The sequence below is a fragment of the Aulostomus chinensis genome, chromosome 17 (assembly GCF_037954235.1).
Source record: "Aulostomus chinensis isolate RoL2024-O1b breed Wild chromosome 17, RoL_Achi_v1.0, whole genome shotgun sequence".
NCBI classification, from domain to species: Eukaryota; Metazoa; Chordata; class Actinopteri; order Syngnathiformes; family Aulostomidae; genus Aulostomus; species Aulostomus chinensis.
Window position 1 is genome coordinate 25,868,001 of NC_141336.1, and position 16,512 is coordinate 25,884,512.

The following is a 16,512-nucleotide window of genomic DNA, read 5'->3' on the forward strand; positions in this document are numbered from 1 at the left end:
CTCATCTTCACTGTGCTTCAGTCTCAAAGACCCTGCTCCTGCTTCTAGAACATGCAACGAATCTGATCTTTGGTATTCTCACCAGAACTCCCCGTCATCCTCCACCGCCAGACAGGTGTCTCGATCCTGAGCACTGACAGTCTTCCACAGAGGCGACCTTCAGGAGAGTTTGACATTTAAGTAACACCGTGCACCTCAATCTTTGCACCAACATGTCACATAAAACACGCAGGAGGGTTTATGTGTGATTACAGGCTGCCTGAGGAGAAGCAGACAGTCACAAGACTGCAGTGAAACCAGTTTGAGTCACGAATGTACCACACATAATTGTGGAGTAACCCATCTGAAAAATGCCCCAACTGTTAAGCTGTTAGCGACCTGCTAGCTTTAAAAGAAGCTGTAAACACGCTAACAAAATGTACAATAAATCAGTCTCTGTTGTTCTGTTGACGGAACATACTGGATAATAAATAGGTGCTCTTACTGATCGCTCCAGTCTCCTTTCCACTCTCCTTGACCCCAGGGGTTCCACAGGCGCACCAGCCTCACCAGCTGCCCTCTGCTCATCACCTGAACACCAGCAGAAAGTCTCATCAGACTTTTGAACAGACATGTTCAAAGGAACACGCCAAATCTATTCAGGTCCACATGCACAGATAGAGACATGGCAATGGACCTCTGTGGAGGTCTGGAGGGGACACGGGTCTTGAGCTGCTGGTCTTATGGACACTGACCACATCTTCAAACAGTTGGCGTGTTCACTTAAAGGCCCAACGTTCCCACTTGTAGCCAAACGCTGATGATAATAATCTGAGCCCGTCAGCGGTAAGAATGACTCTGACGCCGACGGTTGCGGCCACTCCAGTTCCCAGTCACAGCGTTCTCCCTCAAACATGGGACAGTCTGTCATTGCAGCTGGAACACTTGGGAACATAGAACCCAGGCGGACATAGACGTCTCCATCTGGCCTGCAGATGCAGAGCTTTACAAACAGGATCAACCTGGCAAACGCAGCGTTTAGCTCTTCACCTCTTTGACACCGGTCACAGTGTAGGCATGACCCTGGACCAGCCCGTTCGGCAGCACGATGTTGGCGGAGGTCTCCTACGAGCCGAACACATCCAAGAAGAAAGCATTTAGGTGATCACATATGAAGAGCACTCAGCAGACTGAGAGGATATACCCTAACATCAGTGACAAGCGTTAGCTGACGTTAGCCAGCAGCAACAACATCATGGGAAGTAGCTCCTTACAAGGCGGGTAGTTCCTGAGGTTAGTCACAGTCCTGTTCCACACACGTTTCTGTTTCTGTTCTCTTTTTGCGCTAAAACAAATATTTCATGGTCATAACTTGTCTGCTGGCTGGTCGCTGGGTTCCTGCTGGGGCGTCAGTGGAGGAATTAAATGGAGCTGTGGTGGTGGGTGGTGCCTCTTCTCTATGACAACTAAAGGGCTATTGGTCTTTTGGAAGGTAAAGTAGTAGTACAGTAGTAATACAGTTGTAATACAGTAGCAGTACAGTAGCAGTACGATTGTAGCTGTTGAACAGGAGTTTTTGTGTCAGGCCTGTTGTTGTAGAGCCTGGGCTGTCCCAGGACACCTCTGAGGAGCGGTGCTGGCTCGGTGTGGACGGGAGCACTCACCCCCTGAGCTGTCCCACAGCTCATCAGTGCCTGTGACTTTCCAGCTCTGCAAAACAGCTCCCACAGGTTTGAGGGGGGCTCTGACAGCTGGATGGCCATGTGAACCCCCCCGGTGAAGTCCACCATGGCCTCCGCAGGAGTTCCAGCTGCCATGTCCGTGTAGGAACCACATACCCTGAAACAAGAGGATGAGATGAGAGTCGCATGCAAAGGAAAGCACGTTTTCCTCAGTGAGATGTCAGTGTTTCTCACTTGGCGTAAGCTTTCTCCAGTAAAGCAGGCCAGAACTCATTTGGGTCTTTGGACACAACAAAGATGAGTCTCCCATCGATGGTTGGGAGCTTGTCGTCAATGACAACATCCACCCAGGTTCCAAATCTCCAGAACTACTAGACACACAATAAAAGGTTTTTATTCATAATTTAAAACAAAGCTTTTACTTTTTTTACTTTTTCTCCGATCATTTATAAAATAACTGTACAATCATTTTCATTCTATTTTCTCTGACTGTAAGAAGGTGTAGACTGAACCCTACGCTTATCAGCCACTGAGCTGAAGAGCGTGGAGTGATGCTGTCGCTGGCGAGATTTTATCATCCAGTCACAGCGTCATACCACATCACGTCCAGCCAATCAGCGTCACTGAGCCTCACCTGTAGTAATTAAAGTGCTTATGTAGGTATTCACCCTGAAGTGGAACATCCCGCAGTAGTCTTCAGCAAATGTTTGCTCAAAAGGAACAACTTGCTTGAAGACACTACTCTGGAACGTCAGCGCTCCGATTGATGCCAGAAACCAGCAGTTCCCTGAAGAGAAACCCGTTCACTGTTCACCAGACACACAATGTCAAAGTATTACGAAGGAGCACGTTCCCTACCAAGTCGTCCTTGACCGAAATCAAACCTGGAAAAGCCATCAAGGATGAAGGAGGGATTTGAAGAAATTTTCTGAAACCCAGAAAACATCGTCAGTGAGTGACATTTAAAGGATGGAGTCGCTGTGTTTCTGTCTTTGTTACACCATCAAACCAAACAGGCCCAAACAAATTTGTTATGTTCTTTGCACAGAAAACTGGTCCATGTGTCAGAAAACTAAAAGTTTGCAGGTTGTTCTGGTGAATCTTGTGGGCGGGACCTAAACTAATAGGAGCCGTCTCCATTGGTCAGCCATGATCTGAGTGACAGCTCGTTGGCTCCAGAGGAGAGGACGGATGTGGGAGGATGAATGTTGTCTGTGCATTATAACTGTAGCATGAGCGCTGGAGCGCGTCTGGCTGCTGGTTGGACCCATCAGCTTCTTTCCTGCAGTTCGTAACGTTAAAGTTGGAAAGATTCATCAGTTTGATTCATTCATTCATTCATTGGCCCTCAGCACTCGGTGGGACAGTTTCCCCCTCTCTAGTCACTCACTGCTGGTCTCAGCCACACCACTCGGGCCAGGTCAGAAGCATTCAGTATCCCTTCGCCGATGGACATCCTGTCAGGGGGGAAGACGCTGTCTATGAACCGGACTCCTCTGATCCTGCAGTACTGTTTCAGGTCCTGGAGGTCTTGGTTCATGAACCTCTCGGGGTTGGCGAGGGTCCCGTACCCCTCCTGTTTTTTACGAGCTTCCATGATGTTCAGACACACACCAGGAGGAGGCATGGCGGCGTCGACCGGTTCTGTGGAGGAGATGCAGAACAACCGTGAGATCAGGACTTCCTCCTGCTGGGGGCTGCTGTGTCTTTAAGGGTCAGAACTCTACAAGAACAATGAAACCGAACTTGCTGTGGAAAGGTGAACCGACGTGACACCACAAACCAGAAGAACCAGAAAAGTCATCTAACACATGCACATCCGCCCTGGTCGAAGTGAAAAAATATCAACAGGCGACGACGAATCAAACTCTTCAACCTCTGTACTTCATGTCAGTAATATAACGAAAAAATGCTACTACATCAAAAAAGGTGACTCCATCCGTCCATCCATTTTCACCGCCGATCCTCGTTGGCTCCTGCATCAGCCAGTGACCTCATGTAACTACAGACACAGCGTTTGTGGGTCACTTGAACAGCTTCTGATTTTTATCTCTCTAATCATTAACAGATCAACTGAAACAATTTCACCGTGTCGCATTTATTACCCTGCTGTATTCAACCCTTGGAGTTTTTTCTTTTCATGCATCCATGAATGACATTTATATTTGAATCCTGTTTTTATTTTTGTGGTGTTCATTTTTTTTCATTCAATTTTTCTTTTCTCACTCATTTTGTTTATTGGAGTCCAAAACTGTCAGGAAGCTTCCGTATCAGTGAGTCGGCATGAAAGTTCCACTTGTCTGCTGTCAAACGAACATCTTCAACTCCAACAGATTTCCTTTTGAAGCAGATTCATTGCACATTTCATCTCCTTTTGCCATTCTGTTCATCTACATGTTATTTATTTTCATGAATTTGATCATTTATTGATTACTTGTGCCTTCTTATGTTGATTCTGTGGATCAACAATAAATGCTTACACTGGGAAAAAGCCTGGTTATACACATTTATCTTATTTAAAAGCATCCATCTATCTATCTATCTATCTATCTATCTATCTATCATCTATCTATCTATCTATCTATCATCTATCTATCTATCATCTATCTATCTATCTATCTATCTATCTATCCATCCATCCATCTATCTATCTAGCTATCCATCCATCCATCTATCTATCTATCTATCCATCTATCTGTCTATCTATCCATCTATCTATCTATCATCTATCTATCCATCTATCTATCTATCCATGTATCCATCTATATATCTATATATCTATATATATATAGATATATAGATATGTAAATCGTACAGATGTCTGAGTACAGCGAGAGAGCATAATTGTGTCTGTTCTTGTTAACCGTAGAATCTTTGGACCCTGAACTGAGTCAATCTAAAGCCTTCTCTGCTTTCATGGTTCTTACCTGAGCAGCAGGTGAGAGATGTGGTGCAGTAGCGAATGAAGCTGCAGCAGCAGGTGAGAGCGCGGAGACTCACGCTGACATTTATAGCCAGCCTGACAACGCCTCTGGGCTCGTTTTGTTCCCTGGAATTGACCTCCAGACTCTGTGGAAGCCTGGGGGTGGCACCAAGTATTGCAAAACTACTGCAAAATTCACTCCTTAGATCACATCGCAACAATCTTTCACCTGTCTGTCTGTCTAATCATTAACGGAGTGCAACACTTGATTAACTGATGTTTGAACGCCTGCTCAGCTCTGCAAGCTGCAACAAGGTCAATCATATTTAGACAATACGACAAGTCAATATTTGCTATACCAACTTGAAAGCCTCATATTTATTTTACCCTTTAATCTACTCTTAAGCTCCTTCAGCTAGCTCAGGTCCTGGCTAGTTAGCTTAGCCCAGTGGCTGGTAGTGGGTGGGAAGTGTTAGCATCAGCAAGCTCAGGTCCAGGATGCTGGTGTGTCCAGCAGGAATCCTCCTCCTCCTCATCATCAGTAGCAGCAGTCGCTCTTCTAGTCCTCCACAAACCTTTGGTTCTGTTGACCCAAGTTCCAATGGAGCTTTGGAGGTGCTGCGTCAAATCACTGCGCCCAGTCAGGAAAGTAGTTCCAGCTACGTGTCTGCTAAGATCAGACACATCCTGGCTCAAGAAGATGCAGGAAAAACTAGTCCCTGCTTCTGTTACTTCCAGGCTGGATCACTGCACCTCCCTCCTACCAGGCTGGACTAATAAGTCCCTAAAGACTCTCCAGCTGGTCCAGAACGCTGCTGCCCCCCTCACTAGAACTGGTAGCAGAGACCATGTCTCTCCTGGACTGCTTCTCTGCATGGCTCCCTGTCAGATTCAGAACAGAATTTAAAATTCTCCTTCTACCATCAAAGTCCTCAACAATCAGGCTCCTTCATCCCTGACAGAGCTCCTAGTCCCCTATGATCCAGCTAGAACCCTTCACTCCCAGGATGCAGGGTTCCTGCTGGTTCCTAGAGTTCTAACAGCAGAATGGAACCAGAGCCTTCAGCTATCAGGCCCCCCTCCTGTGGAACCGTCTCCCAGTTTCAGTCCAGGACCCAGACCCCCTCTCTAGGTTTAAGAGCAGACTTAAGACCTTCTTTGTTGATCAGGCTTATAGTCAGGACCAATGATGGGAATAACGGCGTTAAAATAAACGGCGTTACTTTTTTTTTTTTGTAACGGGTACTCTACCTAATTACTTTGTCTATCGTTACAACGCCGTTCCCGTGACCAACACGTCGTTACTCCGCGTTACTGAAGCGACTCATTGAATCTGCCATCGGCTCGGCTCACACAGACACAGGAGCCGCAAATGCGTGTTGTTGTTGTTTTTTTCTCGGGAGAGGGGAGGGGCGAGATAACCGCCCAATGATGATTGGTTAAGATAGAGTAAAGATTTCACATTGAGCCAAACGCTTGAGAAAGACAGTGTTTTCTAGATGGAAATAGAGGCACTACTTTAACTTCGTGGAGGTTAAAGGTCAAAACGTACATATTGAGTGGGCGTTATGTCGTCCCAGAGCGAGAGTGAAGAGGCCGTCAACGTCCAATGTCAGCAACTCCAATTTAATGAAGCGCCTCTCGACGGCCCGACTCTTCTTCTACTAAACTAGTGGCCAGAAACTGCGTTGACACCGCTGATGGTGACAGCTAGAAGGAGCTGTGAAGGTGAGCTCCGCTAACAGAGAAGGACAGGAGCCACGCGTCCCAGCAGCCACAGCAGGATTTTTCTGCCCCGCTCCACAAAAACTTGTGACACAGACAGAACTTAACGAACTGGTAGGCCTTTATGTTGAAAACAGGCTGCCGTTGTCAGCAGGTGATTCAGACTCCTTCAGAGCCCTCATAGGCACCCCCCCCCCCAAAAAAAAACCCCTCCAAATTCTTTGACATTTTAAACTTAAAAGAAAAAAAGAGTAACGCAATAGTTACTTTCTCTGGTAACTAGTTACTTTCATAGTGGACTAACTCAGTTACTTTTTGGGAGAAGTAACAAGTAACTGTAACTAATTACTTTTTCAAAGTAATGTCCCCAACACTGGTCAGGACTGCTTAGGCTGGCCCTTAGATCTGCTGCTATAGGCTCAGACTGCTGGGATCTCCCATGATGCACTGGGCTTCTCTCTCCTCCTCCTGTCCTCAGACGTGTTACTAACTCCTCTTCCTCTCCCCTCATCCCAGATCCTGGTGCTGCTGGAGGAGGCTCCAGACCTGAAGACGCTCCAGCTGCCACCCGTAGCTCCACCTGCTCACGTCCCCGTCTGTCCATCAGTCTCTCCTCCTTTCTCTCTCTCTTTATCTCTGTCCCTCTCTTTCCTTCTGTCTCTCTGTCTTCCTCCATTCTCTGTCTTTGTCTCTGTCCATCAGTCTCTCCTCCTTTCTCTCTCTCTTTATCTCTGTCCCTCTCTCTCCTTCTGTCTCTCTGTCTTCCTCCATTCTCTGTCTTTGTCTGTCCATCAGTCTCTCCTCCTTTCTCTCTCTCTTTATCTCTGTCCCTCTCTTTCCTTCTGTCTCTCTGTCTTCCTCCATTCTCTGTCTTTGTCTCTGTCCTGCTCTCCTGCTCTCTCTCCCTCTACAAACATACCTCATACCTGCCATGCTCACTTCCTAAAAAAATAAAATACAAAATACGACACTGAAGAATTTACAGCCAAAATTCTCTGCAACGACAGTTTGACACGTTACACATAAATGACAGTTGGGCTCAGAAGAGGATCCAAACTGTTGACTGTTGTCCCTAATAGTCAGGAGTGAGTTCTATAATGACATGATAAGTGTGTGTGTGTGTGTGTGTGTGTGTGTGTGTGTGTGTGTGTGTGTGTGTGTGTGTGCTCTTTCAGATCGTGGAGGAGATTAGAGAGTGTTTCTATTTCCTGTGATTGTTGCTGATGCATCCTGCCCTTAAACAAACACTAGAGGTACGATCTGGATGATGTACTGAAAACACACTCAGGCTCTGTGCTGATACTGCAAACCAATGTCTGATAATTTACTCCAAGTATCGGGACTAGAACAATAGATTTCTATCTTCTTGGTCTGACTGAAATATAAACTAAAGAGGGACAATATTATTAGTACAAGTATCAAAACCAGTTCAACTCTCAAGGCCGCATACATGAACTTTTCAAAATAATCTTAAAGGAGTCAATTAATCTAAAAATAAAACAGCATTCTTGGGATTTTGGTGCGTAATCGATCATGATACGGGTCCGTCAAGTACACGTGTCCTGTTTTCAATTTAAATGCTGAATGTTATCCTGTCGCTTAAATCAAAAGTACCTGTAGTGAGGCGAGCGCCGCTCACCTCTGGCTCATGACTGCTGCCTCACACTGGCATCAACAACCACCGGCAAAAGGCATGTTCAACACGTGTGATAGTGTCATACATGAAACGATCAACAATCAAACAACGCACAGTCCTTTTAGGCACGAAGGTACAACAGCTTGATCCCATATTTCCTCAGTAGGCCTGGAGCAGTGGTTCTCAAACTTTTTCTGTCATTCCCCCCACGCCAATTTTTTTGACAAAATAGGCCATGTTTAACTTTATTGACCTATTAAAAATTACAAACATTCCTTTAGTTTTTCAGAACTAGAAAAAAGGAAATAAAATGTGTTTCATCCCTGTCAAATATCTCTCCATTTTAAAAACAGACCTGACAACAGTTGCTATGACAGAGGTTTAAAGCGCGCTTTGGTTCCACCGCGAAAAAATTCCGAGGTCCAAACATTAGTTCCCCCCTCCCCTTTTCCCTCCGGTGAGTGTTAGTCCAGGACTCACCGGAGGGAAAAGGGGAGGGGGGGAACTAATGTTTTTTTTTGCGGTGGAACCATAAACAAAGCGAAAGGTGAGGGGGGAAATAATGTTTGTACGTAGGGTGAATCGCGCCCCCCCTGGGACGCCCCACACTTTGAGAAACGCTGGCCTAGAGTGAGATCAGTCACGGCAGAAAGTAGCCTGACAGGTACAGGCATGCCCACCTCAAGGAGCCATCAATCAAACGCAGTACCTGAGCCAGGGAAGAGCTGTAATCATGCAACACATGTAAACCCCCAGGGCAGTGACAGACACGAATCTACCGCTGTTCAACGCCGACATGGTTGTGTTTTTTTTCTTGTTCGCTCCATGTCTGTCAGCAAGCACAGTATTTCTCAGGAGATCTTCAGGGTATCATTAGCGTCCAGACTTCCAACAAGTTTGTGCAAGATCACAAAGATGTTCTTATGTCCCACCTTCATCACTGCTTTGAGACTCCGGAGTGTAGAAAGATCCAGCCACACACCGTTAGCTCAAAGCTAATGGAGTCTGACAGCTTACAGTCCAGAAACCTCTGTTTACAAACACTGAAAGTCATTATAATCCAGACAAAGCACTTTCTATGCCTTCCTGTTCATGTACCCCCCCAGCAAAAACTGTGCTGTATGATTTAGTGGAGTGCGACCTGGCTGAGAGGGTGGCGGCGTCTCACTCAGCTTCCTGTGATTGTAGTCAGAACTGAATGTGTTCACACAAACTCAGGAAACGTCTTGATTCACTGATGTTAGCAGTCGGGCTGAAACACACAGCCCAAGGTAAGAGGCTGCTTAGAGACCCGCAAACACCAGGGTACTGTCGTCGCTAATGTAATGCTGCTAATCATCTGTACTGGGGGACAAGTGGGGGTCATCGTTGTTGTCTCATTAACTGCATCAGGGATTGAACAGTTTGCAAGTTGGAAGTTTCAGATTCAGGAAACGTGATTGTTTGTCATGAGAGAAACTCGTCTGCGGGTTGTGCAGTAGCGGCGTGTTAAAGGTCACAGCCATTGTGTGCCCATCCAGAGAGACCATCAGTTATGTCACAGTGTCTCTGAGACTCTGACCTCTGCATGTTGGAGTATTGTGTCTCACCACAATTGAGGGAGGCCGTTAAAATGCCTCGGTCCATTCAGGGCCGGAGACATCTGGACAAGCAGTCAAAACACCGCCGAGCTCACCATTGTTTTCTGTTTCCAAACGGAACTCGTCAGTTGAGGAGTAGCAAAGACGCCATAACTGCTCCTGAGCATTATTTCCGCCTTCAGTTTGTGTTCAAAACAGGATGCAGAAGCATGGGTGTTGGCTTCAGAGCCACATCACTTGTTTGTTGGCAACAAGCAGGTTGGTCAAATTTTCCTCTAAACCCTTCGAGACTCCCGGTACCTTTAGCTGGCAAACATGTTGCTGCTCTTGCTAATTCTGCTCGGCAACAGTCTGAAGGGATTTTCTGGAGCTGAACATGAAACATTGTGCACGTCCAATGCCTGCTTTACTCTTCATTTGGAGAAGGTGAAATTTGAGAAGGCCAGCCACAACTGCTACCACAACGGAGGTTATCTGATGACAGTGAGGAACAGAGACGAGGAGGACGTCCTGCGCTCACTTCTCTCACTGATGCAGGGACAGCATCAGGAGAAAGGAAGCACAATCTGGATTGGGTTAAAGCTGCACCGGGGTGACTGTGTGTTAGCCAACAGGGCTCTCAGGGGCTTCAAGTGGACATCTGGGGAGAGGGACTCCCACTACTCCAACTGGGCCAAGGAGCCTGCGGAAACTTGCACTGAGCGATGTGTGAGCGTTGATTACAATTCCTCAGGTTCGAATCCCCTGAAATGGACCACTGGACCATGTAAGACCAAAACTTTTTATGCGTGTAAGTTTTTTTTTAAAGGAATGTGCAAAGCTCTGTCTAAGCGGGGACGTGGACTCATCACATACACCGCACCATTCTCAGAGGAGCCACTCAGGCGTGACATGGACTCTCTACCACTGGGAACGTACGCCAGGATTGTTTGCGGTGACCAGCAGCCTCTCTTCTCCGTCTGCATGGGGTTGGACAACGAGCACCGCTGGACCGTCCCAGGTCCCTTTTGCCAGACAGATAATGAAAAATGTGCAGTAAACAATGGTGGGTGTGAACAACTGTGTCACCAGGACTTGGAAAAGATTCGATGCTTCTGTAAAGATGGTTACGACCTACAGGAGGACGGATTTTCCTGCAGGGAGACAGACGTGTGCTCCACCTGTGAGCACCAGTGTGTCCGGGACGTGTCAGGATTCTCCTGCAAGTGTCCCGACGGATTCAAACTGGCCGCAAATCAGCGCAACTGCTCGGACATCGATGAGTGTCAATCACACTGTAAGGATCACATATGCCTAAACACACATGGCAGTTACAGGTGTGAGTGTAACGTTGGCTATGAAATGGTGGACGGTCAGTGCCGTGACGTGGACGAGTGCACTCGGCCCAGATGTGAGCACAGCTGCCTGAACACAGCTGGATCTTTTTCCTGTTCCTGCCAGGAGGGCTTCGCTTTATCGGAGGACAGACTCACGTGTGTGGACGTTAATGAATGCGACGGTGACCTCTGTCAGTTCAACTGCATTAATACCGTCGGCAGCTTCTGGTGCGCGTGCCCGCCAGGCTTCCGTCTGGACACCGCTGGAACGACGTGCGCTCCAGATGCCACTGCTACATCACGGAGTGATGTAGCCGATGAGGAATCGCATGACAACTTCACCGAGTCTTCGCTCAGAGCCACAGCTGAGTCCGCTCACACTGACGCACCACTGCCAGAGCTGGTCAATGTCACACAGGGTGATGCACAGAGCAATGTATCCATGACGATGAGCCAGGCCAACGCGGCCAGCGCCCGGATGATCATCTGTGTCCTCGGCTCAGTCATTCCTCTGCTGATCCTGATCTCAGTGACTCTGGCAATCGCCATCTACCGATGCAGCCAATCAAAGAAAGAAGCCAAGAAAACGACCTCGACGGATGGCTATTGCTGGGTGTCCTCTGGCTTGGACCCGCGCTTAGAAAAACTGTATGAGTCCATCCTGACTGATGACCTATGACCTGATGGAGGGGACTGCCTTGATGTGTTGTCTATATTGTGTATAATTTATCATCATATTTATGTAATTTATGGTTCTACGTCTACGTCTACGCCTATCCCAGCTGACATTGGGTGAGAGGCGGGGTTCACCCTGGACAGGTCACCAGTCCGTCGCAGGGCCATCAGGAGCAATTAGGGGTTCAGTATCTTGCTCAAGGACACTTGGACATGGTCACCGGGGGAAGTGACTGGGATGAACTCATCCTCAGCAGCAGAGGAGACTCTTGGTCTTCCTCTCCTGGGGAGGTCCTCAGGTGACCCAGTTTCATCGTAGCACCTGATGGTTTTTGAGACTATGCTTGAGGATGCATTCAAACTTTTTGCAGTTTTCCAGACTGACTGACCTCCAGTCCTCAAAGTGATGATGGACGGTGGTTCCTCTCTGCTGAGCTGATTGGTTCCTGCCATGACATGAATTCTACCAGTTGTCAAACAGAGCTGCTTTGAAACTAAATTAAAATTCTAAATGAATTTTGCTTGACAACTCAGCATCTCTCCATCTTGGTTCTGGATATTTACACACACACACACACACACACACACACACACACACAGACACACACGCCTGCATATCAAGTAGTTACATATCAGATCATCATCACAGTTTTACAAACACATATCCTAAGTATCAATAACACGGCCACTTGATGTATTGGTCACATTAAACAGAGCTGACCGTGTTCTTCCTCTACATTTCTACTAAGTTTGTCTTTCCTATTGCAGACTTAAGCCTGATTTATGCTTCTGCGTCGTGGCGACGCCGTACCTACGCCGTCAACGCAGACCCCTACGCCGTAGCCCGACGTGCACCTCCAAAAAATCCTGAAACCCGTCACGTCGACGCGTAGTGATGTGAACGTCAACGGACTGTGATTGGTCCGCTCACACGACGTTTCCAGTTCAGCACAACAACACCGCTATTTTTTAAGTTTCTGTGGTGAGAGCAACACGCAAAAATAAAAATGGACCAAGCCGAAGAAAGAGTTATCGAGGAGGTTCGCAGGTATGACCACCTTTACAACTTCCATTGTTGTCTGTGTCTCTGACCCATGTGCTATGACCGGAAGAAAACTAAGGAATTCGACAAGAGTCCCCCAAAACCATACAAAGATAAAGCCACACCCCTCTAGTGGCTTGGCGGTGAATTACAGAGCAACGCGTTCCCTCGACGCAGAACTATAAATGCACAATGACGACGTAGGGGCTAAGGCGTAGGTACGGCGTCGCCACGACGCAGAAGCATAAATCAGGCTTTATGTAAACCTAACACAAGATAAATATGATTGTATTCAATCAATAAAAAAAGACTCCTCAGACACATGTAGGTCAAAAACCAGAACTCTCAATCAGAATTTGCTTCGAGGGGCTTGGTGTAGTTTGTGTGACGATCTCAGTGGTGGCGTCTACGTTGCTGTAACACTGAACGTGAATATTCTGACTCTCGTGGTTGAATTTCACTGTTGTCAGGACCGTCGCCTGTGTTCAGCTCACGTATGGACTCACGTTACTTAAAGTAATACTTTACTCACTACCAGGAGTACTCAGCTCACTAAGATGTTTCTCCCTCCTCCATCACTTCTTAGTGACTCCAGGATGCAGGAAGAACCAGCCACGTATATTTAGCTTGAAGCTAACGGAGGCTGATGCTAACAGCAGCTAAACTGTCTGGTCGCCAACTCTCCAGGTGGTCTGGTGTGATCCAGGTCTCCTTGATCCAGATCAGTAATAAACAAATACTTTGACTGGAGATTAAAACTTCATCAACACTTTTGCAGTTAACACAAGTGAGTCGGTTTAATGGTCTTCGTGGGTTCAAGATCCCTATTAGTGAGTCACTGAACAAAAAAATACACCTTTTTAGTGAATTGTCGCTGTAAATCAGAAGTAAAACGCAACATGTAAAAGGTGCTTTATTTGCAGCTTGGTGGTTCAAACAGTACATCCCATTATATGCTCATCATGTGGTGTACGGGAACTCTCAGCTGTTAAATAAAGGCAGTAGTGGAGGAAAAATGCAATATTTGCTTTTGAAATGAAGGGAAACGGAAGTACAATGCAGTGTGAAATGGAAAAACTTGACTTAATTCCTGGTTTCCACTCCTCCCTGACAGACAGTCGGCAAACACTGGCTGCTGAAAATCTTTGGATGAAACTTTGTGTACAGAAGAGAGTCAATCTGTCTTTGTGGAGATGCTCAAAGATAAAAATAAAACCACATCATTGTTCCGAAAAATGTATTTGTGGCAGTGTTTAGATTTTTCTGGCTTCGCTGAATAAACATGGTAGTTTGGTCTTTTATCGCGTTTCCTTCCTGCCTTTAAGTTCCCTTCCGCAGTAGGTAGCCTGGGGCTCCACACTGGAGCCAGGCAGCAGTCAGGGATAATCTACAGCAACAACATGGCCTGCATGATTCACCAGAGTGGGTTTGTTACTTGGAAGGTGGCGACATTGCTTATGTTGATGTCATGTTCGTGTGTCAGCAGAGGGTTTTGCCTGACTGGCACCGACAGGCTTGTATGTTCGGGGAGCACCTGTGTGAACACTATCAAGGACCGAGTTGATTTCGCAACAGCGGGGCAGAGATGTCGTGCTGGGAATGGAGAAATAATGACATTTCAGTCTGGCACAGATGTGAGCTTCCTCGACACTGTGATTCCACAACTGGAGGGAAACTTCTGGGTTGGGCTGCGTTTGCCAGCCAATGCCTGCAGCAACCTTTCAGCTCCAATGAGAGGCTACGAGTGGACCTCTGGCGGAGGGCTCAGGAACTTGAGTCCATCCGTCATCGGCTGGAGGGGCGATGTTATCGTCTGCTCTCCGCACTGTGTGTCACTCTCAAAGCACCACAGATGGAAGGAGCTGCCATGCTCGGACAAAGCTGACGGGTTTCTGTGCAAAACAAAGCACAGGAGCGCATACCAAGCACAGCGAGTAGCAGATCCACACGTGGTGCTGAGTGCTAAAGGCTGCTCAGATGCCCCGTGTGAGCACATGTGCACTACTGTCACAGGAGGCTTTAAATGCTCCTGCTTCGAAGGATACGCGCCTGACAGCAAGGACCTGACACAATGCAGGCTCCACTGTGGGGAGGAGAAGTGTCCGGCGTCGTGTAGGGGGAACTCCTGCAGATGTCCTGAAGGCTTCATCCTCAACGGGCAAATCTGCGAGGACATCAATGAATGTTTGTCGAACTTTTGCGCCCAATTCTGTCAAAACACCTTTGGTGGATTCATCTGCTCCTGCAAGGAGGGCTTCGTGCTGAAAGACCAGTTCAAATGCGTAGAGGGCTTCAACATCACCCCCCCGGCGGCCAAGCCGACCCCCAACATCACCCACACCGATTTGTCGGGTGTGTCCTCTGGCAGTTTCCTCTGGATCTGGATTTTCCTCGTGGTGGTGGTGGTGGTGTTCATATGTACGCTCCGCTTCTACGTAGCGAGCCGTCGGAAGCACAGAGAGCAGAACGGCAGCCGATGGTCGACTGCTCCAGCAGACGATACCGGGTATTAAACCTGACCCATTCATTCATAGTGAATCCACCCGACTTCAGGGAGACGGTGGAGACGTGACAGGGTTGTGAATGTAACTGCCATTTTGTTTTAAATTTGATTTATTTTGAAGGACAATACAAATCACTCGACATTTCTGTGCATCTCGTGTCCTCTTGGCGAGACGCTCTGAAACTACTAAAATCCTTCAGTCAAAGCAGCCAGTTCCGTTATTTCTTGTTTTTAACTGCATTTTCAGAGTTTTCCCAAATATGAACAGAGTAAAACAGGCAGCTCAGTCACTTCTGATGAAGTAGAACAGGCGACCTCACCTTTGAATGAGGGAGGATGAACTGAGCCGCTTCTACTGCTGTAACCTTCATACCAGCATTGTAGTCTGACAATAAAAGCTTGCATTTTTCAGAACATTCCTCCGCCCCTGGGTTGTTTTTATTCAACAGGTTCCATGTGGAACACACCCAATGACATTTCACTGAGTAAAAGTACTACGCAGTATATTCAAAAATGCTTGACGGTTAGCATAGCTTAGCATATATTTTGTTGGACTAATACAATCCTGAAAAAGACGGACATATTAGTGACAGGTAAAAGCATTTCCAATACAGAGCAGTCTGACCATTTGTTTTGGGACGTGACATCAATGCACTGTTTGAGTTGCAAGCACCAGCAGCTGATATTGTCCCGGGTTAAACCATCACCAGGAAGGAAACGGTCTTGAAAATGTTGAATTAAACATACAACAGTGTGTGTGTGTGTGTGTGTGTGTGTGTGTGTGAGACAAGTATGATTTCATAACTTCAGTCCATGCTGTCATTATTCTTGCTCTAAGAGTGCCATCTACTGGCAGACAGGGGGCCTTCCCTGAGGCCAGGACTGCCCAACATAACACAGTAGACATTACAATAACAGGTCTCACAAAAACTACCAGAGTTATTCCAAGAATACTGCAAATCACTTAGCTTAGTGAAACCTACATGTATACTTATATTTCATAATATTATCAAGCTCAGGACGCAGTGGTAGAAAGTATTTCTACTCAAATACTGTACTCAGCTGTGAAGGTATACGGGTATAAGTACAAGGTATCTGTTCATTATTTGAGTATTTGCATTTTAGAGGACTTTGATGAGGCGGCCCGGTGGAGCAGTGGTCCTCCCTGTGGCCCCCAGCAAGAAGGTTGTGGGTGGAGCAGTGGTCCTCACTGTGGCCCCCCAGCAAGAAGGTTGTGGGTGGAGCCCCGGCTGCAGCACGGGGTCTTTCTGGGTGAGTCTCCATGTTCTCCCTGTTCCTGCTGGGTTCTCTCTGGTACTCCAGCTTCCTCCACAGTCCAAAGACATCAAGAGGGACCAGGTTAATCCAGACTCTAAATTGACCGTAGGCGTGGCTGGGAGAGCCAATGGTTGTCTGTCTCTATGTGTTGGCCCTGCCATGGACTGGTGACC

General features: G+C 47.1%; 4 protein-coding genes across 4 annotated transcripts in view; 3 read left to right on the forward strand and 1 right to left on the reverse strand.

Moving 5' to 3' along the window:
- sntg2 (syntrophin, gamma 2) overlaps positions 1-5,126 on the forward strand; it is a 192,237-nt gene extending 187,111 nt beyond the window's left edge. The window contains exon 18 of the transcript XR_015109651.1: positions 5,076-5,126. The gene's annotated coding sequence lies outside the window, so the exon portion shown is untranslated. The remainder of the gene's footprint in view (positions 1-5,075) is intronic.
- Positions 1-16,512, reverse strand: part of LOC147246936 (calpain-1 catalytic subunit-like) — a 62,753-nt gene that overhangs the window by 5,818 nt on the left and 40,423 nt on the right. The window contains exons 3-10 of the mRNA XM_086181754.1: positions 3,052-3,305; positions 2,520-2,589; positions 2,330-2,448; positions 1,896-2,029; positions 1,644-1,818; positions 1,030-1,104; positions 485-570; positions 83-157 (exon numbers count right to left, since the gene is read on the reverse strand). Of these exons, the coding sequence (XP_086037880.1) occupies positions 83-157; positions 485-570; positions 1,030-1,104; positions 1,644-1,818; positions 1,896-2,029; positions 2,330-2,448; positions 2,520-2,589; positions 3,052-3,288 (971 nt within the window). The 5' untranslated portion in view covers positions 3,289-3,305. The remainder of the gene's footprint in view (positions 1-82; positions 158-484; positions 571-1,029; positions 1,105-1,643; positions 1,819-1,895; positions 2,030-2,329; positions 2,449-2,519; positions 2,590-3,051; positions 3,306-16,512) is intronic.
- Positions 9,713-12,269, forward strand: cd93 (CD93 molecule). The gene has a single exon (XM_086181736.1). It carries the CDS (start codon positions 9,841-9,843, stop codon positions 11,518-11,520), a length of 1,680 nt encoding a protein of 559 aa, XP_086037862.1. The 5' UTR covers positions 9,713-9,840; the 3' UTR covers positions 11,521-12,269.
- Positions 12,350-15,473, forward strand: LOC147246938 (endosialin-like). The gene has a single exon (XM_086181744.1). The coding sequence runs from the start codon at positions 13,959-13,961 to the stop codon at positions 15,069-15,071; it is 1,113 nt and encodes a 370-aa protein (XP_086037870.1). The 5' UTR covers positions 12,350-13,958; the 3' UTR covers positions 15,072-15,473.